Raw genomic sequence first — 24940 nt, 5'->3', positions numbered from 1 at the left:
GGTGTTTACCGCTTGCGATTTCGGCTTATCAATGTTGGCGAGCCAACGCTCACCGGTCAAATACCTATCTTAGACGAAGTTTGGTCAAACCCCTTTAAGGCATTTTCTGCCAAGGACTTCCCCGGAATGAATCCAGCACCATTCCTATCGGAACAGCTGAAAATGCTAGGTGCCGATGGTACCAAATCCAAAAAAGTTAAGTGAATGCCTTAGCAAGACGGCAAACATATACGGCACCTTGTACATAAAACATGCTCCTCTGGGAACGTTGAGGGTAACAGGACTGATGAGAAATGGAGTTTCGACTATGGCTCGACGGATTTTCGTGTGATTGCACTAACATCAACGTCTGATTTGTCCCAAATATCTCGCAATTTGACAACCATCTGTGCGTATTTCGGGTGTTCTTCGACGGAGTCAAGATAAAGCGTCCCTTCGTGATTTTTATTTTCTTCGCGGAGCAAGAACGCCATTTGCAGCATAGATAGTACGTGCCCTTGAGTGATAGCAAGATGGAACCACTCTTTCGCCATATTGCAGAAATCATTAGGGGAATAGTATCGAGAAGAGACGGACAACAACTTTTGGAGTATTGGTCTTGATAGATATTCGTCAGGGACACTAATGGCTTCGAACCTCTCCAAGCCGAGATGCCAAAGAAGGTAAATTTTGCCCAGATGATAACGAGCTTCCATGTTACCATCCCCCATAGCACATTTTGTGAGATATTCTTCAATTTTGTCCGAACCACGCTCCGTTTTAAGGAGTGTAGCAAGAAGAATCGCAAAACTTTGGGACCGATCATATCGTAATGCACCTAGTTCGGCAGCCCTTTCCGCATCATCGATTTCGCCGAGCTTTAGTTTCAGTTCAGCATATGCCTCAAAAGGCTGACGAATTCGGGATATTGAAGTTGAAAAGAGGTAGTTGGAAGTCTCTGAGGGCTCCGACAGCTCTGCTACTTCAACGGCTTTCTGATACCAGTTTACTGCGCTTTGTAATTGGCCTTTAGATTCCAGAATGGATCCGTACAGTACCATAGCAGGCCAGATCTTCGCCTGCTGAGCAAGGACTTCAAGTTTCCGAAGCAACCATGCTTCATTATCGGCCTTGGAATTGAGCAATCGAGAACTAAGAATAAGAATAGCCATTGGCTCCCCAGCATGAGCTACTTTAGGCAATAACCATTCAGACACAATATGGTGCCTAGGAGAGCGTTGAAGTATAGCGGCCACCATGGTAATTTTGTGAAGATCTTTTCATCTCAGGTTAGATCAACTAGGAGTGAAAATGGTTGTGGAAAATCACATACCGCTGTGAATATCCTTAACCAGATTCGGGGTAGAGGTCTCCGTGCTTTCTTTGGCAGCACTTATACATTTCCGAGCGATATCGATGGCTTCCATCCATTGGAGATTGAAACCGCTTTCTGTTGCTGACGTGAACAGTTCCAGCGGGGGACTAGGAACTGATCCATAATCTGGCATCCGCCTTCGTCCCTGGCCTCGAAGGGACGGTGCCTTAAAGGCTTGACCACTTGCATACCGGCACTGGATGCTTGTGAGACGGGAAAATGCCGACGGAGCCGTAGCCCGATATGGGAAGCGCATTTGTGAATAGAATAAGCGAAAACGACTCTTTGTATCTTATTTCATCGATGTTTTAGAGAGCTCTGGCTCGTCGATGTGACCCTTCTAGCATCCCAACTGAAGGTTGCGGGTTGAATTCGCATCATCGCTCGTCGTCTTTTTGGACGAATTTGCTGACAAATTAGCATCACGTGATTAGTTAGTTAGTTACCAACCAGGCGGGCAGATCGAATATCAGATCACCCTCCAACTAATACTCTAGAAGCATTCTTGATTTGATTCTTGATACTGTGTATTTCTGAAGAGCGAATTTCATTTACGACCATGTGCATGGGATGAATTGCGCTTGCCTATAGCTCAGGTAGTGGCATATTATCTCATTGATACTGCTGCCAGAACCAGTCAGGTCAAAACCTTGCAGTTTCTCTAGGAACAAGCACCTGGATGCCAGGAAAGGATGTCAAAGCCCTGGTGCCCAGGCTCTCCAACTTTGTACATTAATTAGAATGGTGCTAATTATATCTAAATTGTGCAGGGTGCATTGGTGATTTTAATCAATCCGCATTGCAATTGATGGACCTAACCTAGTACCCTTGTTCGAATTATCTTTCAAACATGGGCATAATGGGCTGAATCCTAGTATCTGCCTTGATAAACAATCCTGTTCTCGATGTTGCAATTTCTAGGGAATGCTTGATTTTTTATTGGAGCGTGGTGTCTCTCTTCGGAAGTCTAGCCCTTTTGAGATGCAGTGCTTTTCTGAAATGTCTGTAACGTGGAAAGGCTTCTGCAGCTTGGAGTTGACATTGATGAAGAACTTCAAGTCAGAAAATACGCTAAGAAAGAATTGGCACTGCTCTAAACTTCGCCATCGAAGGGAGACAGCTCATGAGATGGCCAGGGAAGATTATCCCCATCTTTTGCCCAGCAATGCAAAATGCGTAAGGCGATCGAGGTGTTTGAAGAAAAGGCATGAAGAATCATCGTCCATTCCTCCCCTCTGAAATGACTCAATACTAGTCATTTTATGCATTTATATCTTGCTCCTCCATACCCCTATTTGTAGGTTCAAAAAAAGACCAGTTTCTCCCACACAGAGTTTGGCCCGGCTGGCTTTGGTCGCCAGGAGAGTATTGGCTTCTATCAATAGATTTCACGTTTACTCTCTTGTTGGTTGGCTGTTCTTCCTCCCAGGTTGCCTAATAGAAGCTGTCGTCGCCGATTGTGTATCAGTTCTTCAGCTCTGCGAATGCTTCGGGTTTCTCTTCACTCGCGCCAGACAAGAAATCAGGTCCCCTCCTATCGCCCAATTCCTCGAAACAAGATCTGCGAGCATACAAATTTCGATATATGCCCTCCGCAATTAGCAGTAGGGAAACCAAATAGGGAAACCTGTACTTCTGAAGCGTACATGTGCCCTACTGGATACTTAATCATTTCAAAAGGTTGTCAATGGTGCTCCTCTCAGTCTCAGCTAATGCCAAGGTATGTCCAGAAACAAACCATAGTTTAGCTGAGAAGGCCTTGATCTCACGAGTCATTGTTATCCGTATAGGTGGACGGACGAGGGCTTATCTCAGGACTTTCGATAGAATAAAGACTTGAAAAGCCCATAGTCCGAGGGACACCCCTCTAGCTCAGCGAGTTACACCCTTGCCATGGAACTGAACGCGTTTCTCTTCTCAGGGTTGTCAGTTTCCTCACCAAGAAAGAGATGGTCAGTTATCCTTTACCTTGCTTGTGAAATCCGGCCCCTCTTCTCACATGTCCGTATAGTCTTGTAAATCATCAGTCTCCGTTAGCCTTGGAAGCTGGCCGAGGCTTGGGGTTCATCAATCATTGTTAGGATGTTGCTGGAAGTTCCGAAACCTGAGAGAGTTTGCATGAAGAAGAGTGAGATGGGGTGCGATTAAGCATAAAACGGCAGCTTGGATGTGGGGCGGACGGCCGCTTGCCATTGGATGTACGAAACTTTTCCTTGTGCCAAATCCAGAGCGCTGGGTTTGGGGAGCTCGCCTTAGATTCCGCAAATATTTTACCAGGTATCGATGACACAAGGGCATCATACTTTTACGTCGAGCGTTGAAGGCTTGGCTTTGTTTTCATAGTTAACCATAACTCCAGCAACATCATGTAACTTGCTTGTAGTAGGTAGTTAGTTATGCGAATCCACACAATTATTGGTGAAGATTGGGAGCTGAAGAGTGACAACGACGGGATCATCGATGGCCAAGGTTGAAGTTAATAATAAGCTGATTTCCTTCTTCCCTCGTTACAGAGCATTTGAGGCCATGAAGGATTAATATGCGAGGCTCGAGGTTAAATATTAGGAAAGCTCAGACTAACTCTGTACCCTTGGTCCCTGGGTAGGTTGGAGAATTCTCTACACGCTTGGGTCGTCAAGGACGAAAGCACAGCATTCTTGTCCTTGGCCCTGGCACAGAGCTATGTTGTTCGGGATCCCGGTCTATTATTGGGGAGATTTTTGAACCTTGCGGTCCTCTTGGAGATCTCTCAGGGCCTCATTCCATTGGAAGAACGTGATTTGCGATCAGCAGCCCCGAATCGGACTATCGCGTTGGGTGCTTGATGGCCAGCAAGGATCTACCCGGTTATTGACGATTTGATGATTGACTCCACACCAAACCAAGATCAGGCTTGACCTTGAAAATCTTCAGACGGGACCAAACAGAGGCGAAAATGATGCTTAGCCCTGAGAAACCATTTTCCTTCAGCAATGCTCTCCCACTCTAAACCATGGATGCATGTTTAATGGGACAGAGATGAGCAATTGGTCAAACCCTAAGGTTCACTAGGAATCATTTCATGCGACACGTCAAATGCCGCTTTTGAGCCAGGGAGGGAGCACAAACATCTAACTTTGCCCATGCATTTCACAGATGGGTTTATTTCCTTGGGCACGGAGTATAAGGCACGACTTCATAGCCCTGCAGGTGACACAATTCAATAGCACGAGAATAGAGACATGGCAAGTCTCCACAGCAGCCAACAAAGATGGGAATGCTTGGCGGGATGCAGAGAACCGAATCCATTGAAGAAGGCACTGGCTCCGGGTAGTCTCTCAGCATCATCAAGGATCAGCATCGAATAACACTGGTCTCCCCCGCCTGCTGTGAGAGGGGGTCGGTTGCAGGCCACATCCTAAATAACTAGCGAGGAAGACAGGCCCATGTGTTTGGCCACATGGAGTTGGGTCTGTCCAAGCCACTAGCTACTTTGGGCTGGCGCTTCTTAGTCATCCGCGAGAGTTTTTCTCATCCTGGAAAGCGCGCGATAAACATTCGCTTCTGGCAGGGGTCGTCCACGGCCAGCCAATGAGAATGTAGCCCCTGCACAAAATCTCACCCGCTGCCGGGTCGGCGACCTGATTGGCCAAACCAAACTGCGGGATTGGGCCAGCACGGAACATCATTGGATAACCGCCGCTCCACACCCCAGCCAGCTACCAATAGCGGCGAGAGAAGCGGTGGGACTCGTCGGTGGAGTTTGTGAAGCCGGGAATCCTGTCACGTCCCGCCCAAAAACTGCTCTCAGAGACCTCCGCTCCTGCGGCACAACGGATGAAATAAGAACAATGCCGTTTGCACTGGCGGTTTGACAATACGGGGTTTGGGTAACTTTTGCACCCTGGCTGCTGACTTCCATCGCTTTCGTCTATTATCGCCAGGGGTCCGGCGCGGTTTGATCCAGCGTCGTCTCCACTACTGCTCGATGTCAAGGATTCGTGGAGGCTGTCTTCTTGCTGGGTTCAGGGGGCTAACGTCCAAAGGATGCCACGATGGGGCCTCTGACCGAGTTAGCGTGTGGACTGGACCCTTCTTCGCCCGGCTGTGCGTGATTGCGATTGATTGCCGTTGCCCTACTGTCTGGACCAGCGCCAAAGTCCACCCTCCGTCTGCCTATCATCAAGCGGCTGCAAGAGGGTTTTGAGTGTCCACCATCGTTTGCTTCTCGAAAATTACCTAGTTTAGTATGATCAAGCCCCCTTTCACATCGGCAAAGACCACTGAATCAGCGACCCTTTGTCTGTCGATGCGGAGGCTGGTCCTGAACCAAGGTTCTCCTTGATATCCACAGGAACTTCATAGAAGATCTCCGTTATTCCACCTGGAAAATCGTGAGTCCGTTGCTCTCTGGGCTGGCTTTTTTTTTTGCTCATTCAGATTTACCCCAGCTTTCAGCAATTGGAGGGACGCATCTCGCTCCACCACTTCCCTCGCCCCATACGCTCGTCGTCTGGCCCCAATCCGGTTTCAATCGCCTGCTGCTGACTCTTGTTTCATCGTTCGTCGCAAAAACGTGCTCTTCCAAGTAGCATCTGGTCGCCTTCTGCCGTTTTCAGCCTTCTGGACTAGTTGAAAGGGCTTTTGGTTGGATTGGTCTCGAGCGCGTTGCTGATATTGGGGTTCCTGACTCTTACAACGCTATCGCCGACGAGGATGGATGTAGAACGATCGCGGACGCGGCGGGAGCGGACATTTGTTGGGAGTGAGTGCTCGGTTTGTGAAGAACCGCTGGAACATACCCTTCGAGGCGAACGGATCATTCAGTTTACGTGCGGGCATGTTTCTCACGAGGCCTGTTTTTACGAATACATCAAGGAATATGACAGTCAGTATTGTCTGACATGCAACGCGCCGTTGAGTCTCGATAGCAGCAGAGGGGGGAATCTGCTGGATCTTGGTAAGAGCGTCAACTTCGCTGACGGTAGTATAGCGCTGAGTTAACCAACTTTCAGAAAAGCTCAGCAGTATTGTTCGATCAGTGTCTGATGTATCCGCGCACCACACCACGCCAAACTCCCCCGCTCCGGCCTGGGACTCAGGCGCCCGTATGAGCCAGACGCCAAATGAATTTTCGACGAGCTCTCTGAACCGCGATAGCCAACACTCCCGGCGCCGTGACAGTCGGGACACAACTCATCAGCGCGAGAGGATCGAGCGACTGGCCGCACCTTCAAGGAATAAACATGTGCGCAATGACAGCGAAGCAGCAGGCACCGCCACCTCAAGCGACTATCCCGATACACAGCGATCGAGCTTTGGACGAAAATACGACTATGACGTTCAGGTCATGGAGTCAGCTCTCAGCCCGCGACCAGGAGTGATGAAAAATCCGATTCCCGCTCCAATCGTCACAGTTCGAAGCGAATTTCCCACATTGAATCGTTCACGGCAGCAGCAATCTCTTACTTGCCTTGTCACGATTGAAGTTCCTGGTGGAAAATGGCACCCTGATTTAGAAACCCTGCGCCTCGCTCCCCTGACTCCGGCGCTTCCCCGCGAAGAACTCCAGAGCCCTTTAAAATCGGCCCATTTATCCCATCAAATTCCCAGCCGAGAACAATTTGAGCTTCACCAAGCTTTTGATGAAATCACGGAAGAGCTGCGTACGCGCGTTGATAACTGGCATGGCCTTGAATTCGACCGGTTCGTAGAATGACGCCTCGTCTATAAGTTCACCGTATAGCAGCTAACGAGATTTTTAGATTCGGCAAGCTTAAGTTGCATGGAAAGCTCAAGGTTGGGAAAGATAGACGATCTTGGCAGGAACTTGAGTGTTACCTCTTCTCGGAGATGCTTATCTGCGTGAAAGAGAAGAAGATTGCAGATCAGCACAAATACGAAGATGGTTCTATAAGCCGCAAAAGTGCTCGAAGCACATTAAAGGGTTCTATACTGATCAAGAAGCACCTCAAGGAAGTGGAGGTCTCTTCGGGTAAGATAATTTACGGCAATATATTTTTTGGGTTTTGAGTGACGCTGACCGGCTTATAGAGGAGCCCGTTTTAACGCTAAATCTGTCTGTTAATGAGTTGCCTTGCTTCCATCTCCAATTTCAAAGTCACAACCAACTCGAAGTATGGAGACGCGCCTTATTGGACTTGCATCACCCTGATCCTCCCGTTCGAAACCCTGAGTATGACGTGGAACATTCAGGAACGGAGGAAGAGGACTACAGGACCCTACAAACCAAGAAGCGAGTCTCTTCAACCACTTCTTCTTATGGTGCCGGAAAGTCCAGTGCTACCGCATTAACAGATTATACGATGTCGATTCGTGATGGACGACCGGCTAGCTTCCACGTTCCGCTTGACACTGTTGTCGTCATTCCCATTTCCTCGTCTATGCAAGGACTTAAAATCACACTGTTGCGTGACACTCTGCGGTTCCTTGTTCAAAACCTTGGACCTCGCGATAGAATGGGCCTTGTGACGTTTGGCTCAAGCGGTGGGGGTGTCCCGCTTGTTGGAATGACGACCAACGCCTGGAGCGGGTGGAACGGTGTGCTTAATTCAATCCGTCCAGTTGGCCAGAAAAGCCTTCGGGCAGACTTGGTTGAAGGTGCTAATGTGGCCATGGACTTGTTGATGCAGCGCAAATCCAGCAACCCACTGTCGTCCATCTTGTTGATTAGCGACTCATCGACTTCAGAGCCTGAAAGCGTCGACTTTGTCGTTTCCCGGGCAGAGGCTGCTAAGTGAGTAACTTGAGCTGAATCGCGGTTCTGATTTTCAAAGCACGCGACTGACATTCATGCCAGGGTCGGTATATATACCTTTGGGCTTGGAATGACCCATAAGCCCGACACCCTAATCGACTTATCTACTCGGACGAAGGCATCCTATATGTACGTCAAAGACTGGATGATGCTTAGAGACTGCGTAGCCGGATGTCTGGGCTCTTTACAGAGTACCTCACATCAGAACGTCAAGTTGAAATTGCGCTTGCCTGAAGGATCTCCAGCCAGGTTTGTCAAGATCAACGGGGCCCTACAGACCACCAAACGTGCAACAGGCAGGGACGCCGAGGCGGCGTTGGGCGACTTAAGATTTGGAGATAAGCGAGGTAAGCAGCCAATTGTGATCGCATTGTTTTATGGGATTGTTCCTGAATTTCTCGATAGACGTTCTCGTCCAACTCGCAATTTCTCCTGATAACTCTTCTCCCGACCACGTTCCCCAGGACCCTTGGGAGAGCATTGTCTCTGGCCTTGAAGCGCTTGGAGGTCCCCTGGATGGAGAGGACCAACGCGTGACAAGCATCGAAGAAGTGCCACTGATCCAAGCTGATGTAACGTATGGCGATATCTTACGTGATGGGCATCTTACACATTCTCCTCGCCCGTCCCTGCTTGCCATCACTATGCTGCCCGCTCATCATAAACCGAAGAGTATCGGAAGGCCAATTACGCCGCCAATTCCTCCTCACCCCTCCATCGTGCAACGGCGAATGGAACTCCTTACCTCCGACATGCTGATGCGCGCTCTGACCCTGGTCTCTCGCGGGCAACAGGACCGCGCACATCACCTCCTCACCGAAACGAGGAGTATCCTGAAAGGCCTTGGCAAAGGTAGTCTTCCGCCTCTGCCTCCAAGCGCGACAATGAAGTCTCTCGCTGATTCAAACGGCGATCTCCATTCTCCAGCACCGTCGTCACCACGCTCTTCCGACATCCCAGATGGGCGGCAGTCCTCGCACAGCTCTGAAGCGGCTACCATCACCCCTGTTGCAGCCATTGATTCCAATACCATCTCTGCGCTAGATTCGGATCTCGAGGCAGCCCTAGAATGGATCAGTCACCCTGCGGTGTTTGGACGCGATTCGAGAAAGGCAGTCCTACAAGCCATTGGAGTTATCTCAACGCAACGGGCGTACACATTTCGGACCCCCTCTGAAGCGCAATGGGCGGGCAGAATATTCGGTATCAAACGGCTTACAGAAAAATCGCGGGATTGGCGTGAGGTTGGAGATAGCTCCCTGACCGAAGAGTAGCATTTGTTACTACTCTATATTCTTGCCACTTTAATTTACCTACATCCTTCTCCTCTTCTCCCCTTTTTTTTCTTGATTTTGGTTACCGGTTTTTTGCATTGCACGATTTCACACACTTTCTATTTGTCTGATTCCCCCGCTTTGGGTCGGATTGGTTTAATGAATTGACGCTAATTTATGCCCCCCGTTTTTACGCATTTGAGGTTTTGGTCGCCTGGAATGGGTTATATCTACGCCGGGTCTTTTAGATGTTGCCCAAGATACCATGTACTATTGTTGTTTTTCTCCCGTTATTATATATATTTCTGTCTTCCCAAGATGAATACCCCCTGTTTAGCTTTTGGATATTGCAATATGCCTAATAATGTTTTCATAACTGGATTTATATGGGGTTGTCTCTGCAAAGATGTGGATGATATCTAGGTGATTGGGTTGATATTGTCGGCTCCACTTGACTTATTTGAAGGTGTCCGTTCCGGATATTTTAATATATTTTTTGAGTGTTGGTTACATATCCAACTTTGGGAGTTGTAACGCCTTGAATTTTGAAGGCGCGCTTCTATCTCGTTGATTCATGGCGCAACGGAATGAAATATCATATCAATGCAAACTCCAAAAAAAAAGGCCACTAGTATACACAGATGGAGCGACAACAAAATCCCGGGGGAGGTCTAAAATAAAAAGATTCCATCCCGAACACACACATAAAACGGGTGTTTATCAACCGACACTCCTGGACGCAACACATTGAACACAGCCCACAGCCGCGTCCCGCCGTTCGCGCGGACAAAAATTCGCTTATTCCAAAACGGCCTTTGCCCCCAACGCCTTGAGCGTCTCCACGATCTTCTCTGCCTCCTCCTTGGGCACACTCTCCTTCATCACCTTGGGCACGCTCTCCACGAATTTCTTGCTCTCCACCAGGCTCAGGCCCAGCATCGACTTGACCTCCTTGATCACCTTGGCCTTGGAGGCGGCGTCGAACGACTCGAGCTTGAGGTTGAACAGGGTCTTTTCTTGCGCGGCGGGGGCGGGTTCGTCTTCTTCAGCGGCAGCGGCGCCGGGTGCGGCGCCTCCGGCGGGCATGGCGAAGCCGCCGACGGGGAGGTCGGGGATGTTGAGACGGGACTAAGGAGAGCGAGAAGAATTTTGTCAGCACAATATGACGAAGAAAATGCTTTTCATTATTCATTGTTTCTTTTTTTTTTCTTCCCTCTCCCGCCTCTCGTTCCCTTGAGCCTACTCTACCATCGTACCTTCAAGCTTGAAACCAAATCCGCAGTCTCCAACAGTGTCAATTGGCTTATCTGGTCCACGATCTGAGTGATTTTCGGGTTCGCAGGCGTCGCGGCAGCTTCTGTGGATTCCCACCGGCGGCCGTACCGGGAGATATACGTTGGGGCCGCTCGAGTCACGACGGGAGCTTGTCGGAGTGCATTTCTGCAGCAACGGGCCGAGATCTGGAGCGGGAACGACATGGCTGCTGGGTTTGGTGGGGGCGGGTTGGTTGCTCGATTCAGTCCCGGTCTTCCTCCTTCCAAGTACTTCGTCCTCGTTGAAATGGGCGCGGAATGGGGGCAATGGTTTGGTTCTCGTTGAAGCTGCGGATTTTTGATGCGCGAAACTTTGAAAAGTCGATGTGTGGCTGGCCAATCGCGGTGCTCACGTGAGGATTATGTAACATTAGTTCCTGTGGCTTGACTGTGGCTTCATAGATAGAGAATGGCTTGGACGAGTAGCAAGTCAAAGCAGCAACTACAAATTCCAGCTATCCAGCAAGCACAAAGAAAACAGCCAAATCAATTGTTAATTACTGTAAAAGCAAGGTGCGTGCGCTCAAACCCGAAATCCAGCTGAATTTTGCTAATGGCGCAAGCTTCAGAGTCACAATATTGTGTTGGCCTATGTGCCCTGTTGATATCAGCAAAGCAATGCCCAATCTATAACTACTCTTGATCACTGATAGTAGGCTCCCTGGTCCAATGCAAGAGGAGTCCCAGCGGGCCACAACTTGAGTATCCCTTCTTTGACTGCGGCAACCTCCGAAGCATTGGTTAGAATTTGCTGCTGGAGCAAGAAGTCCAGTTGGCCGCTTGTCCAGCACCGGCAACCAACGCCTTCCGAATCGAATTCGTACTTATGTCGATTGTGTTCGATGATGGTGTTGTAAACGTCGGCAGCGGTTAGGTTCGGTTTGACAGCCAAATCAAAAGACTTCTCGGCTTCCATAGAGACGGGACAATTGAGTCTAGAAATCACGACATTTGCCTTGGATCCGCCAGGCAGAACGGTACTTGGGACGCTATAGCTGGGCTGACAGTCGATTCTGACAGAGGTGTTTTGGGGAGTGCTAAGATAGAGACACCAGTGATTCGTGTCCGCTTTCTGTCGGTGGCCAACTGCGAGAATCGACCGCACCGGAAGCGCCAGCATGCTGGCCTTTTCGCTGGCGGGGACAAAATGGACTGGGTTGAAAGACATGGTTGTTTCAACGGTTAGTATACCTTGATATGTAGAGGACGAAAGGGGCGGTAGAAAAGGGCGGTTACATTCGATTTTCAAGGGCAATTCTCAATCAGCTTCACAGGGCTGCAGGTTTGATGATGATAGAACCCTTCGGAGGGGGGGATGCTTCTTTATATCCTTAGCCAAGCGTGCAGAGGTGATGTGTTCAAGGGATCTATTCAAGGGTTGAGGTGGTCAAAGCAGCACTTAGAATGTCAAGCAACAAGAACCATACTCCACAACTACAGATGATAGAAAAGGGTGAGAAATAAAAGGCTCTTGTATCATCTTCTTACTTTACATGTAGATATTCGTAGTTCGATCCTAGAAATAGCACTCCGTACTTCTGTAAGACTTATCGATGGGAATCCCAAGATTGATCGAGCCGCAACATCTAGGCAGCAGCAGTCATCGTGGACACAAGATTTCACCTAATAACCATCAACAACCAACCCCTTTCCCAAATTTTGACTCTTTATAAAATCCAAGGAGGCTTTCGTCATGTTCAATCTTGATGAAAACGTCCCGCCACGCGCCCCCGGAGACCCAGACGGGTCGATATTCGCCCCGATTGTCGACGTACGTGCTCGCGACTTGTACTCTACGCCGAGATTCTAACATGCTCGCAGCCCAGAAGCAAAGACAATACAAACACGTTTCCACTAGATGGTGTCGATATCGACCGCGTTTCGGATGCGGATTTGATCCAACTGGCGGACACTGCTCCGCTTCTGTACCAGATTGGAACAGAACGAGTTCTCCGGGTTTCGCGGCACCTCGTCTTGAAATGCGGCGGTTACATTCTGCCCAGCGAGGTCAACGCACTGGAGCTCGTTGCGGCAAAGACCAGCATTCGAGTTCCGCGCGTCCACAGGTCGTTTCAAGTCAGTGATTCGAGCCAGCGGTTCGGAACCAAGGGGTATTTCGTGATGGATTATATCGACGGTGAAAACCTTGGAGATTGCTGGAAGCACCTCACCACTCATCAGAAGCAAGACGTGGTTACGCAGACAGTGGCTATGATCAAACAACTTCAGGATTTGGTTATTCCAACAGCAGGCCCCATCGGCGGAGGGCCCTGCCGCGGTCGATTCTTTACAGTTTACAGTGCTGGCCCGTTCAGCTCTGCAGCAGATATGGAGGCCTGGTTCAACCACAAACTCACGATATGCAAACACTACAACAAAGCCCCGAAAGATTTACCGCCCTTCAAATTCACAAAGTTCGTCCTGGTCCATCAGGACATTAGCCCTCGGAATATGATTTTAGATGCGTCCGGCCAAGTCTGGCTGATTGACTGGGCGGACTCGGGTGCTTATCCGCCGGCGTTTGAGCGTGCGGCGCTAGCAGATCAGCCTCGATTTCCGGAGTTCAATGGGATGATGCTCGAACGGCTTCCGAAACAAGAGCTTGAGGAGCAGCTACAGTCCATCGCGTATGGATTGACTGTTGCAAGTTTCGCATAACTGGTTCGCAGAAGTGACGAGCGGTCTGCAATTTAAGTCAACCCTGGAGTCTCTAGAACGATTGGGGTTTCCGCATATTTTTGATACGAGCACCCGGGAATCTACGGCATTGCCTATTGACGCCTCAAAGAATAATGTCAAGTAGGGGGATGCTAACATGCTGGTGACGAAGATGTCATGGCGGGTCCGTGAAAGGTGACTAAACAGTCGTCCCGGTCCTGTCGAGGTATCCTTTCCTTTTTTAAACAGGGATTTTTCGAAGCAGGACCAAGTGCTGCGAAGTGGACTGGAGATCTTGTTATAGAGCGACTACACTGGGCTCTACGGATATTTCAAAATGATGTTTTAATTCATAAAGGAGTGGGTGGCTACAAGTGCATGTCAATTTTGCATCTCGATGCCTTGGTCCCTATTTGATGCAATTATTTATTCTACGTTGAACTCTACTATGTATTTCTAGCATCAAAGGCCATATTCGGATGCTAGTGAATAATTTTAAGACAAGTGAGATTTTGAACATGTGGTTAAGAATACCAGAGCAATCAAAGCAACCTAACTACCGATAGCCAGCCTTTTATGCCCTAGTTTAGTCTCATTGTCACTTTTAATCTTCATCCCAGTTGGGATTTTGACCTGGTGGCTTGGGACCGCCAGCCTGCCTTGCCACTATAATCTGGTCAACACTGAGCACGGTCCTTGCGGCCTCGGTCGCAAGTTTAATCGCCCATTGCTTCGAGACAAGAAGATCTAGAATTTCCTCCTCAACGGCGTCAATCGTGCCACTTGGGGTGGAGGCCTGAATGTCAACGCCAGTCGTCCAGTATGCGTCTTCTTCTTCTTCTGAAGACTCTTCCTCGTCGTCATCTTCAGACGACGCTTCAGACTCCTGCTCGTTATTTCCTGAGCTACTCTGTTGCTGGTGAGCGGTATATAACCTTGATAAAACTTCTGTCGCGTTGAGACCTGCTGATTCGGCTAGTGTGCGAGGAATCACTTCAAAAGCTTCGGCATATTTTCGAATCGCGTATTGAGCTAGTCCGGGAGTTGTATCGGCGAATTTGGAGATTCTCTCTGAGAGTTGAATTTCCGTGGCTCCAGCTCCTGGAACAAGGCGAGGGTCTTTGGTAATCGCTTTCACGGCATTGACACCATCATCGATCGCGCGCTCCACATCATCTAAAAGGTTTTGAGTCGCACCGCGAAGTACGATGGTAGATGTTCGCGTCACACTGCTTGTGTCCTCTTGGCGGAAAACAGTGACTCGATCACCACCAATTTCCATAGTCTCAACAACATCAATGCTTCCCATCTCGTCTGGCATTGGAGCTCCCAACCGGGCAAGTGGAGTTGCTCCAACGACACGGCATAATCTGCGGAGTTCAAATTTCGAGAGCACTTTGATGACGAGGATGTTGAATCGGTTCAAATAGTGCATGGCCAATTCGCCGACTGTCGTACCAGCCACCAACACGCGGAGGCCGGAATCATAAAGTTCCTTGATCGCGGCTTCTAGACGATTTTCTTCACCCTTTGTAAAGTCAAGCATTTCCTTTGCATTTTTCAAGAGAACTGTTCCTTTCGTTTCCGTCTGCGAGATGTCAACCGGGCAGCTGTAAACTCCAACTTTGGCTTTTCTAGCCTTTTTAATGGATCCTTCTGGTTCCCGTCCGAAGACCATTCCTTTTACCACTTTTGATTGTTCCAGACTTCCGCCCATAATCTTGACTACTCGAACATTGTCGACATTGAACTGAGCAGGGTTTTTTGGTAAAACGGCCAATATGGCTTCAGCGACGAGAGGGGCCAAGATGTCTTCGGAGCCACACTGTTTGCTTCCAATCACTGTCTTCAATGCCTTTCCCAATTCGGGTGTAGAGCGTAACTCTTGTAACCTGTCTACTTCAAGATCTAATCACCAGCCAGCAGCTCAGTCAGATAGATATTACTTTTAAGCAAAGCCAAGAGAGGACTGGGAGCTCACCATCCAAGCACTTCAGGGCAAAGTTTTGCGCCTTTTCATAGCCCTGTACAATGTCACTCGTTTTCAATCCCATTCGAATGAGATCCTCCGCTTTCTTTAGTAGTTCGCCAGCCAGTACGATAACCATGTTTGTGCCGTCGCCCATTTCGGCCTCTTGTTGCTGACTGGCCATAACCAGCAGTTTTGCGGCGGGATGCACTACATCCAGTTCACGTAAAATGGTCGCAGCGTCTGAGGTCATGATCATCTTCTGAAGATGGTTGATCACGATTTTGTTGCGGCCATACGGGCCAAGGGAGGTCTGAATAGTCTGGGCAATGGTGCGGCACGCATCAATGTTCCGGACGACAGCACCATCTTCGGCATCATAGCTATGCGGATTGAAAAGCAGGGGTAAGTATGTGATGTTTGGCGGGGTGCCTCGAAGCTCTCTTACCTATTGTAGCCCTGCTTGAACAGGCCGGCGTTCGGCGCATTTGGGATTGACAAAGACATTGTGGACCGTGACCACTGAATATATCTTCAATCCACACAAGATAGTCGAGCACGGGAGGCTGGATGCTGTGGCAGTCAACGAAGCTCTGGCAAGTCAAGCTCAGGCATTTTGCTGTTTCGCTGTGGATGGGCCTAAACGGGAGTTTGCACTGTTTGCGGCATGACATAAGCAGGACAGAGTTGGCTCAACGGCGCTGGGCTTCATCTCCCCAACGCTTCTTCGGCGACAAAAATACCGCTGCGCTCAAAAGCCATTCCCTTCTTGTTTTGTTTATGTTTGTTAAATTAGAGAAGCCGCTTCTCTAAATATGTTTTCCAGACTTGTTCGTGCGCGCCCACTGGGTCAGTTGGGTCGTTTCTCGGCGCCCGTCGCCCGCCGAACTGTGACCACCAACGCTGCCTCAGCTCACGCAGAAGATGTTCCCACCGTATGACACCCGGAGTCGACATGATTTCTCAGGCAGTTTAGGCCAATTGCGACTAATGAACATATAGGAAGATGATAAGCCTTTCACAATCAAGCTCTCTGATGAGAGTTTCGAAACATACGAGCTCGACCCTCCGCCATATTCACTGGAAGTCACAAAGAAAGAACTTAAGCAGATGTACCGTGATATGGTAGCGGTGAGGTGTGTTTTGGACCAATTGAATAGTCCGCAAACGATCCTTTTCACGGAAGCGCTAACCGCTGATTTAGACGCATGGAAATGGCGTCTGATCGACTTTACAAAGAGAAGAAAATTCGAGGTTTCTGTCATTTGTCGACCGGTCAAGAAGCTGTCGCCGTTGGTATCGAACACGCACTCAACAGGGAAGACAAGCTGATTACCGCTTACCGATGTCACGGTTTTGCGTATATGCGCGGCGGAACGATCAAGTCGATAATCGGCGAGCTGCTCGGTCGCCGGGAGGGCATTGCCTATGGCAAGGGTGGATCTATGCATATGTTCGCACCAGGATTCTACGGAGGCAATGGAATTGTTGGTGCCCAGGTCCCGGTGGGTGCTGGTTTGGCATTCGCCCAGCAGTATGAGGGAAAGCAGAACGCGACTGTTTGCTTGTATGGTGATGGCGCATCGAACCAGGGACAAGTATTCGAAGCCTTCAACATGGCCAAGTTATGGAAGCTCCCCGTCATTTTCGGCTGCGAAAGTAAGTCAATTGCGTTTGTTTTGTGCAGCAAGAGCTAACTTGTCTCTCAGACAACAAATACGGAATGGGTACCGCAGCTAACCGTTCTTCCGCCATGACCGATTACTACAAGCGTGGCCAATACATTCCAGGCCTGAAGATTAACGGGATGGACGTCCTTGCCATCAAGGCCGCTATCAAATACGGCCGCGAATACACCCTGGCCGGACACGGTCCTCTCGTCTACGAATACGTCACATACAGATACGGTGGACATTCCATGTCCGACCCGGGCACCACATACCGCACCCGTGAAGAAATCCAGCGCATGCGTAGCACCAACGACCCAATCGCAGGATTGAAGCAAAAGTTGCTCGACTGGAACGTTACGACCGAAGAGGAATTGAAGACGATTGACAAGGAGACTCGTAGCTATGTGGATGCTGAGGTCGCAGAGGCTGAGAAGATGCCTGTTCCCGATGCTACCCCACGCATTCTGTTCGAAGATATCTACGTCCGCGGCAGCGAACCCCTCTGGATGCGTGGCCGTACTGTTGAGGAGACTTTCTACTACTAAACCCCTTTTTCCCTCTTTTTTTTTCGCTACTGAGTGACCACCGTTTTTGATCCTTGGAACTAGCTTGTATGACGTACTGCCGGATATTTCTCCTTTGCCCTTTGCCTGTAATTTAAAGAGCCTTATAAAATCCTACGACCCACATAGCTGGTCCTTTTCCCACGATATTTCAGCATCATACCTGTCGGTAGGAGGTAATTTCTCAATGGCGCGCTTGAATATGAGGAAAACACGATTATATACCATTATCGTACAAATACAAAGAAACTTTGTCTAATGCAGCTTTCTAAGTATACAGTATCTTGGGGATGGAACCACCCTCGAAAGAGAATCCACTCAGCTTGCACGCATACATACATGCGCATCACATAACCTAAACTCCCAAATCATGGAACAAAAATATAGGCATAAAACTCCCCCACTTCTTCCGCCATTGATACAAGTTGCACCTTTTTGTGTCTATCTTCTCCGCAGATACCAAGCAAACGCCGCCCCTCCAATAGTCTCGTTGAACGGCGTCGGCACCTCTGACAAGCCTGGCCTTGCAACAGGATGCCTCACGTAGACAGCAGCGCAGATATTCTGGTTTACTTCTAGGTATCGTGGAATAAAAGCGAATGCGCTCATGTAGTCACGCGGTCGCCAGGGGGTGGCGTATGGCTTTGTGCTATCGATGGGATTGTCGTGGAGTTGGACAAGGGCTTGTTTAAGGACTTCCAAATCGGAGTCGGAGAGGGCTGAGACTGTGTTTGGATCAAGGGGCTGGGAGGGGTTAAGGGTTGCTTCTTGGAAAGCTTTGGTGAGGTTGTCCATGGGCGCGGAATTGGTGGGTTTTTTGTTGGTTGAAGAGGAGTCCTTTCTCGATGGTTGGGAGTTCTGGGGTTTGGAGTCTTTGGATGTTTCGGAGGTCTCGGGTGTTTTGGGGGTCGCTGCTTCGATGTCCTTGGAGAGGACAGCCTTGAGTTCGAGGAATTGTGCTTCCAAGTTCTCTGTTAGAATGGTGCTGGCTGACGAGCGCGAAAGAACTCTTCGAACTGCAAGCTGGAAGGTTCTGATATCCTGTCTACGCTTGGCAGGGATGGTGTGTTTGTTGGCTGACATGATTCCCTTGGCCTTGGATAGAAGCTGTTTCAGTGTCTGGCGAGGATCCTCCTCTTCGGGCTTGCCACTTTCTTTTTCGTCGGACTTGGCTTCATCCTTTGCCTCATCCTTCTTCTTTGACTTCTCGGCGTCTGTACCTCGCAAACGTCGTCGGATACGGCCTGCACGTCGTTCACGAGCATCTTTTGGAGCACCTGTAGCGTACATGACACGCTCTGGATCAACTTGGAAGAGGTCGCCTGGGTTGAGTAGATACCCTGGATATTGCATCTACGTGAATTGTTAGCTTCGTTCAAACCGCAACTCATCCCCGACGAAGTCGAGCAGAGTAGCGCATGCGTACCTTCTTGCCGTTAACCGTCACCCAGCCATGGACAACAAATTGGCGTGCTTGTCTTGTACTGCTGGCGAACAAAGCACGGAATATAGCCACATCCAATCGTCGCTCCAGCGGCGCAAAGGTCATTTGCATGTATGGTATGGGCGGCGTAGACCTTCGAAACACCTTTCCATCTTCACCACCTCTATCCTGAGACCGTTCCAGTCCGGAACCTCGACCGGCAGATTCGACCGTGCCATCGTTTCTTGCCAAATACCTCGCATCCATGGGGACTACGGATCGCAAACGACGCTTGAACATGAGCTCCCACTGGCCTTCACGAACCTGTTCTCCATGGTAGCCTCGGGCGAGGGATTTGGCCGCCCATTTTTGCTGAAAGAAAGTTTTATTCTGGGTATAAGGGGCTTGGATGCGCGTAAGGTTGTAAAGATTGTATTTGCTCCATGATTGCCGCACTTTCTATGAGGGCGTTAGCTTTCCGATTGTGCGGTGAGCTAGGGGATTGCTGTGCTCCTGAGAACAAGCAAGGACGGTTGCCAACTAACCGGCTTCTTTAGATACGTTGTGCACCTATTTCGCATTGTGGCAGGGTGCGGCAATGGGGATTGCGTCTGATGCTGGCCGAGTTCAAACTGTTTGCGGCCGCTTTGGGGAAATTTTGGCACGAAGAATAATCACATGACCTGGTAGTTACATAATACCAATGTTACACGGATTAACAAAGGACCGGTAATCAATGACTCAGCAAAGGCACGTCCAATCAAAGGCGGCTGACCTAAGTTCGCTTGCTGCTAGCGCCAACCTTATTCCGCAGCCGTGTATAAATAGCTCCTTCCCTCCCGCCGAGTTTTGTTTTCTTTCCTTCTTTTTCTCTTCTTCATACTTACCTTGTTTGGGCGGGTGCGATCATCGAGGCATCCAGCCGTGGAAGGACCCCTACATTGCACAGCGTGGCGAGTCCGGCCGCTCAACATCCTTCGGGATTTTGACAAGCGTTATTTTTGGCTCTTCTCTGGGGGATAATCACCTATCTTTTCATCGTTGGATCTGTGCCTTGTGCATGGCTGCGAAGAAGAGTGAAGCAACGTCAAATCTTGATGTTTGTACGTAGAGGCGTGATCAGGAGCTCTCCACTAAGAAGATCCATATTAAACATGGCCCAAATCCCTGGGTGGAACGAATTCAAGAACCCGAGTCAAGCCAGAGCCATCAGCTTGCCAAACTCTAGCACAGAGATTGTGGTCGTCTCAAATTGCGGGTGCTGGATGGCATCTAGACTCCGCGCTATCATCCCGAGCTCCCACGTTTATTCCTCGTTTCTCTTCCCACTGCAGAACATTCCGCCCTCGGTCGTTTGATTCCCTACTTCCCCCGGATACTGATTCCACTGTTGAGCAATGAAATCGTCAGATCCCTGCACGCGAAACCACACCCCTGGACACCAGCTGCGGTCCAGGGCGGGGGGTTGCAAAGAGGAGCATCCACAGTGGAAACCTCCAAGCCCTAGGGGCCCTCGCATCTCTACACGTGCGAAATACGGGTGACGCTCGAAGCGATATAAATAATGGCGTGGAAGCACCCCAATCGGTGATGGCCAAACCGCCGACTTTTGCTGGGTTGTCCGTTCGCGAGGAGCTCTGTTGAAGTGACAATGAAGTTTACCACCATTGCGTTGGTGGTTGGAGCCCTGGGCAATGCGAATGCAGCTCCCTCTCGTGGCCATCATGGCTCGATCAGGAATATCCAGGTCGGAGTGCGGCCAGACTATCTTGTCAGCATGATGGACGACAGCCCGCTGAAGCGCAAACTCGAATCGTGCTCTGAGAAACCGCTTCGAAAGACAGACTTCTCCGTCAGTCACCGTGGAGCGCCGTTGCAGTTCCCCGAGCACACCAAAGAAGGGCTCTACGCAGCTGCTCGTCAGGGCGCAGGTATCCTCGAATGCGACGTTGCTTTCACCAAGGATCGTCAGCTTGTTTGCCGACACTCGCAATGCGATCTTCACACGACCACCAACGTCCTTGCGGTCCCAGAACTTGCGAAAAAATGTACTAAACCCTTCACTCCCGCTAAAGACGGCAAGCCGGCCAGCGCAAAGTGTTGCACCAGTGACTTCACTCTCGCCGAATTCAAATCCCTCTGCGGCAAGATGGATTCGTCCCTTTCATCAGCCAAAACCCCTGAAGAATATCTCGGCGGCGTTGCAGCTTGGCGAACCACCCTCTACGACCAGACCTGCAGCACTCTCATGTCCCACAAGGAATTCATCGAAATCACCAACTCCCTCGGCCTCAAATTCACCCCCGAACTCAAGACTCCACAGGTTCCAATGCCATTCGAAGGAGACTATACGCAAGAGGACTATGCTCAGCAGCTCGTGGACGAGTATAAAGCTGCCCGTATTCACCCTAGCCGCGTCTTCTTGCAATCGTTCCTGCCAGACGACGTATTCTATTGGATCCGCCGTGAACCAGCATTTGGAAGGCAAGCCGTGTACCTCGACGAGCGTGTCGACACGCCCAAAGGCTACGAACAAGCCATTGCGGACATGAACAATCTCGCCCGCAAGGGTGTCAAGATCCTCGCCCCGCCAATCTTTGCTTTACTCTCGACAGACTCGCGGAATCGGATCGTAGCTTCCGAGTATGCGAAAGCGGCGAGGAAAGCGGGGATCAAACTGATCACCTGGTCGTTGGAGCGCTCGGGACCACTCAAGGACGTTGCAAAGAACAAGGAGTACTATTATCAATCCGTGCTGTCGGCTGTGAAGGATGATGGCGATATGTACGAGGTCGTGGATGTGTTGGCAAGGCAGGTGAACGTGCTGGGGATATTTTCGGACTGGCCGGCAACGGTGACTTATTATGCCAACTGCTTCCGGCTGTGATTTTGATATAGCAGAGGAACCTGTGGATATTGTGGTTGGTCTATGTATTTTTGGATAATTCATACATGGCAAGTCATTATATAGTTTACTAATAAAAAATGACAATATTCCCTTGTCAAATCCCCGTGTGTTCTTGTAATAGATCAGCAGTCACAATTTGCTACTAAAGGGTTGAGGCTCGGGGCATTTCCACAAGCTCAACAAGTGGAAAATGGCTAGATTTGGCACTAGTAGGCAAGATGACCGAGCGGTTAAGGTGCCAGACTCAAGCGCAAAAAGTTGCCTTGCCCATCTCCCAAGATGGTGTGTCTTCTGGTGGGGCAACCCGCGGGAGTTCGAATCTCCCTCTTGTCAAAATATATATTTTTTTAGATTTTATCATTTTGATGCATGCATCTCGATGGCCCCGATATCGACGAGAAAAGTAACCAGCATCAAGTAATTAAAAAAACCAAAAGCTTGGTAGCTCTATCATAGTGGATTGGATCTATATATACGTGACATTCCATCATTATTTCATATCCCCCAGTCTAGCCCATCGCCAGGCTGGAAAAGCTCGAGACGCCTATCCCAACCCATAAATTCACTCCTCCCCCTTCGACGATCGAAACGCCTCCAACAGCGCCTCTGCCTCCTGCGGATTCACCGCGTCCTCCAACATCTCATGAGCCATTTCAACTGTATCATCCGTAATCCCACTCTCCAACAACGGCCCGTCACTAAACGCCAACCTCGTCAACACCACCAAATGCTTCTGCACCGCCCCCGGCACCGCGCGCAGCTTTGACGGCAGGTCGACCTTGTCCGGAAACGTCGTGATGATCCCGTACGCCAGGCGCGTGAGCCCGTTCACCAAGGAGGCGTGTAACTCTCGTTCTGGCGGGTGGGAGTAGAGCGCGTCGAGTTCGTCGTGCATCGCGCGGAACACTCGGGCGAGGGCGCTGGGGTGGGTGGCGAGTAGACTACCGGCGTGGTTGCGTTCCGGGTCTGACGAAGGGGAGGAGAAGGCTATTTCAAGCAGAAAGGACATGGCCTCTATGCGCAAGGTGATAATTTGCTGTGTTGTGTAAGGTGGTTCTCCCTCGTCGGCGGAGGGTTGTTCATGGAGTAGGTTAGCGATACGGTCAATGATATAATTCTCGTTTGCAATCTGCTCCGCTTCAGTTGGCAGAATGGGGCCAAAGTTGGTGGGGAAGATGCTATAGGAAAGGAGGTTAAGGACGAGGATGATTTCTTTGATAGGCTGATATGCGTTTAACATGATGAGGATGAAGTCGTAATTGACTGACCGCCAGAATTGACGGAGAGCTCTATCGTCATGGCAGCATCCGCTGGCAGCGAGGTATAGGAGCTCCAGCGCCGCTGTACCATTTACCTGGGGATGCAGATCCGTCTGAGGTGTCCGTTTCACCTGTCCGTAGTTCAGGTGTGAGACTGGTGAATTTGTAAACCTCGGCACCGCGTTAACAAATCCAGAACTCTGGAGAACCGGAACCAGCTGTGACACAAGGAGAGGAGCAACCGTGGTAGTGTCTAAGTTGAGAATGAATTCAATAATTGACATGAACATGGACACCGGTCGGTAAAACTGCTCTTTAAGCGCCCGGGACCACAGCGAGAGGATGGCGTTTGCGTACTCTAACGGATAGTTTTCTGATGGTCGTGCCATCGCTTCCAAGATGAACGAGGAAAACATCTTATTGGGCTCAAGAGGAAACGAGATGGTAGCAAAGACTTCCAAATCACGAGGGCTTTCTAGCCGGCACCTATGGTTAAGGACTTTTCGAATAAACTGGATATTACGATCTTCCGGGGGCGGGTTTTCCGATCGTATCTCGATATCCATGTGGTCTAGGTTCCCGCTGGTATCTAAAAGATTCGACTCAAAGGACTGGCTTAGTTCAAGAGGACGAACAACAGGCGAATCATCAGCTGCACCCCGTTTTCGCTTGCCCGGTGCCGATGGCGTCCCTCGCTTTGATCTTCTCCCCGCTGACTTGCTTGGAGACGCCATGATCTCATCGTCGTCGAACCCGTCTCGCAGTGGGAGCATCCTTGATTTGCTGGGTGTCATTGGCGCAGCATCATCGGCTTTGGCCTTTGCCTTTCGGCTCTGGTGCAGTCCATTGAGCTTGATCGACTCTTCCCTTAAATCTTGTTTGAGGAACTGATTCTCGGTTGCAATGCGCTTGCTTTCCATCATAGCGGCCTGTATCTCAGATTGATGCTTTTTAACTTCCTCGTCCAACGCACTCCGCAAGGCACCCATCTGGCGATTATGGCTCTGTTCCAATTTCATCTGATTCGCTCGTATGATCGCAATCTCCCCTGCGCGTGTGTCAGCGGCAGACTTCGCAGAAGTCAGCTCTTGAATAAGCTGTTCGCGTTCTCTAGTGAGCTGTAACAACGGTTAGAACGAGAATATTTTGATACTGGTCAGTGCGAAAAGCATACCTGCTCAATGTGCTCCATCATCGCTTCCACGTCCATCGTCTCATCATCGGTGTAGAGCCTGCGTTTGTCCCCTTCACTGAGTGGATACACCCTATCCCCCGATGCGTCGTTACCGAGGAGCGCTGACATCTGCATGGGAACCTCTGTACTTCGGGCTTGCGCCAATTCCGTTTCAAGGAGAATGCGACTGATATTCCCTCCATCCTCAAGCCCGATGTGCTGTTCATCGCCTAGAAATGGCTCGCCGCCGTCACCCAAGACCGATGCGTCGAGGTTCTGCGTATCTGTATCGCCAAAGCTCACCGGATTCCGAAGAAGTTTCGACGGCGGCTGAAGCACGACAGACTCGGCATGAGGTTCTCCAGGTATGTTGCCCGCTAGATGATGCTGCGCCGCCGCATCTGCAGTATCCACAAGTGCAATTAACTCGTCCGCTGCGAATTCTTCCTCAAAGCCATCGTAATCGAGCTCTTCATCGTCCATGCTTGGGGCTGCAGCCGTCTCGCCTATCGTGCGCCACGGGGGTTTGAGCGCCTGGATTCATGTGGAGAACCAAACAGTAGAACCGATGCTCCCGTAGAAGCAAACCGCCTTGGTCCCTGTGCGGGAGAAAAGCCG

At 50.0% G+C, this 24940-nt stretch overlaps 10 protein-coding genes and 1 non-coding gene across 11 annotated transcripts; 5 read left to right on the top strand and 6 right to left on the bottom strand.

The window, feature by feature from the left end:
- Positions 1 to 305: 305 nt before the first annotated feature.
- UREG_03269 (uncharacterized protein) lies at positions 306 to 1610 on the bottom strand (the record flags this gene model as incomplete). The annotated part of the gene is made up of 2 exons (XM_002543706.1): positions 306 to 1255; positions 1313 to 1610. The coding sequence occupies 2 exons, from the start codon at positions 1608 to 1610 to the stop codon at positions 306 to 308; spliced, it is 1248 nt and encodes a 415-aa protein (XP_002543752.1).
- A 4439-nt stretch (positions 1611 to 6049) lies between these two features.
- UREG_03268 (uncharacterized protein) lies at positions 6050 to 9385 on the top strand (the record flags this gene model as incomplete). The annotated part of the gene is made up of 6 exons (XM_002543705.1): positions 6050 to 6293; positions 6349 to 7039; positions 7099 to 7328; positions 7388 to 8090; positions 8154 to 8458; positions 8517 to 9385. The coding sequence occupies 6 exons, from the start codon at positions 6050 to 6052 to the stop codon at positions 9383 to 9385; spliced, it is 3042 nt and encodes a 1013-aa protein (XP_002543751.1).
- Positions 9386 to 10183: 798 nt separating this feature from the next.
- Positions 10184 to 10863, bottom strand: UREG_03267 (uncharacterized protein; the record flags this gene model as incomplete). The annotated part of the gene is made up of 2 exons (XM_002543704.1): positions 10184 to 10513; positions 10642 to 10863. 2 exons carry the CDS (start codon positions 10861 to 10863, stop codon positions 10184 to 10186), a joined length of 552 nt encoding a protein of 183 aa, XP_002543750.1.
- Positions 10864 to 11341: 478 nt separating this feature from the next.
- Positions 11342 to 11866, bottom strand: UREG_03266 (uncharacterized protein; the record flags this gene model as incomplete). The annotated part of the gene is made up of 1 exon (XM_002543703.1): positions 11342 to 11866. One exon carries the CDS (start codon positions 11864 to 11866, stop codon positions 11342 to 11344), a length of 525 nt encoding a protein of 174 aa, XP_002543749.1.
- A 525-nt stretch (positions 11867 to 12391) lies between these two features.
- UREG_03265 (uncharacterized protein) lies at positions 12392 to 13356 on the top strand (the record flags this gene model as incomplete). Its single annotated transcript, XM_002543702.1, has 2 exons — positions 12392 to 12469; positions 12520 to 13356. 2 exons carry the CDS (start codon positions 12392 to 12394, stop codon positions 13354 to 13356), a joined length of 915 nt encoding a protein of 304 aa, XP_002543748.1.
- Positions 13357 to 13960: 604 nt separating this feature from the next.
- On the bottom strand, positions 13961 to 15832 carry UREG_03264 (T-complex protein 1, theta subunit; the record flags this gene model as incomplete). The annotated part of the gene is made up of 3 exons (XM_002543701.1): positions 13961 to 15264; positions 15338 to 15708; positions 15774 to 15832. The coding sequence occupies 3 exons, from the start codon at positions 15830 to 15832 to the stop codon at positions 13961 to 13963; spliced, it is 1734 nt and encodes a 577-aa protein (XP_002543747.1).
- A 308-nt stretch (positions 15833 to 16140) lies between these two features.
- Positions 16141 to 17540, top strand: UREG_03263 (pyruvate dehydrogenase E1 component alpha subunit; the record flags this gene model as incomplete). The annotated part of the gene is made up of 4 exons (XM_002543700.1): positions 16141 to 16260; positions 16328 to 16461; positions 16530 to 16984; positions 17035 to 17540. The coding sequence occupies 4 exons, from the start codon at positions 16141 to 16143 to the stop codon at positions 17538 to 17540; spliced, it is 1215 nt and encodes a 404-aa protein (XP_002543746.1).
- Positions 17541 to 17999: 459 nt separating this feature from the next.
- UREG_03262 (uncharacterized protein) lies at positions 18000 to 19562 on the bottom strand (the record flags this gene model as incomplete). The annotated part of the gene is made up of 3 exons (XM_002543699.1): positions 18000 to 18911; positions 18985 to 19440; positions 19527 to 19562. The coding sequence occupies 3 exons, from the start codon at positions 19560 to 19562 to the stop codon at positions 18000 to 18002; spliced, it is 1404 nt and encodes a 467-aa protein (XP_002543745.1).
- A 1070-nt stretch (positions 19563 to 20632) lies between these two features.
- UREG_03261 (uncharacterized protein) lies at positions 20633 to 21868 on the top strand (the record flags this gene model as incomplete). Its single annotated transcript, XM_002543698.1, has 1 exon — positions 20633 to 21868. The coding sequence occupies one exon, from the start codon at positions 20633 to 20635 to the stop codon at positions 21866 to 21868; it is 1236 nt and encodes a 411-aa protein (XP_002543744.1).
- Positions 21869 to 22101: 233 nt separating this feature from the next.
- UREG_07966 lies at positions 22102 to 22222 on the top strand. The gene has a single exon. It is a non-coding gene; the product is annotated as a tRNA-Leu (tRNA).
- Positions 22223 to 22451: 229 nt separating this feature from the next.
- Positions 22452 to 24805, bottom strand: UREG_03260 (uncharacterized protein; the record flags this gene model as incomplete). Its single annotated transcript, XM_002543697.1, has 2 exons — positions 22452 to 24266; positions 24323 to 24805. 2 exons carry the CDS (start codon positions 24803 to 24805, stop codon positions 22452 to 22454), a joined length of 2298 nt encoding a protein of 765 aa, XP_002543743.1.
- Positions 24806 to 24940: the final 135 nt, after the last annotated feature.

The sequence above is a fragment of the Uncinocarpus reesii genome, genomic scaffold (assembly GCF_000003515.1).
Source record: "Uncinocarpus reesii 1704 scaffold_2 genomic scaffold, whole genome shotgun sequence".
NCBI classification, from domain to species: Eukaryota; Fungi; Ascomycota; class Eurotiomycetes; order Onygenales; family Onygenaceae; genus Uncinocarpus; species Uncinocarpus reesii.
This window is presented reverse-complemented; position numbering and strand designations above follow the sequence as displayed.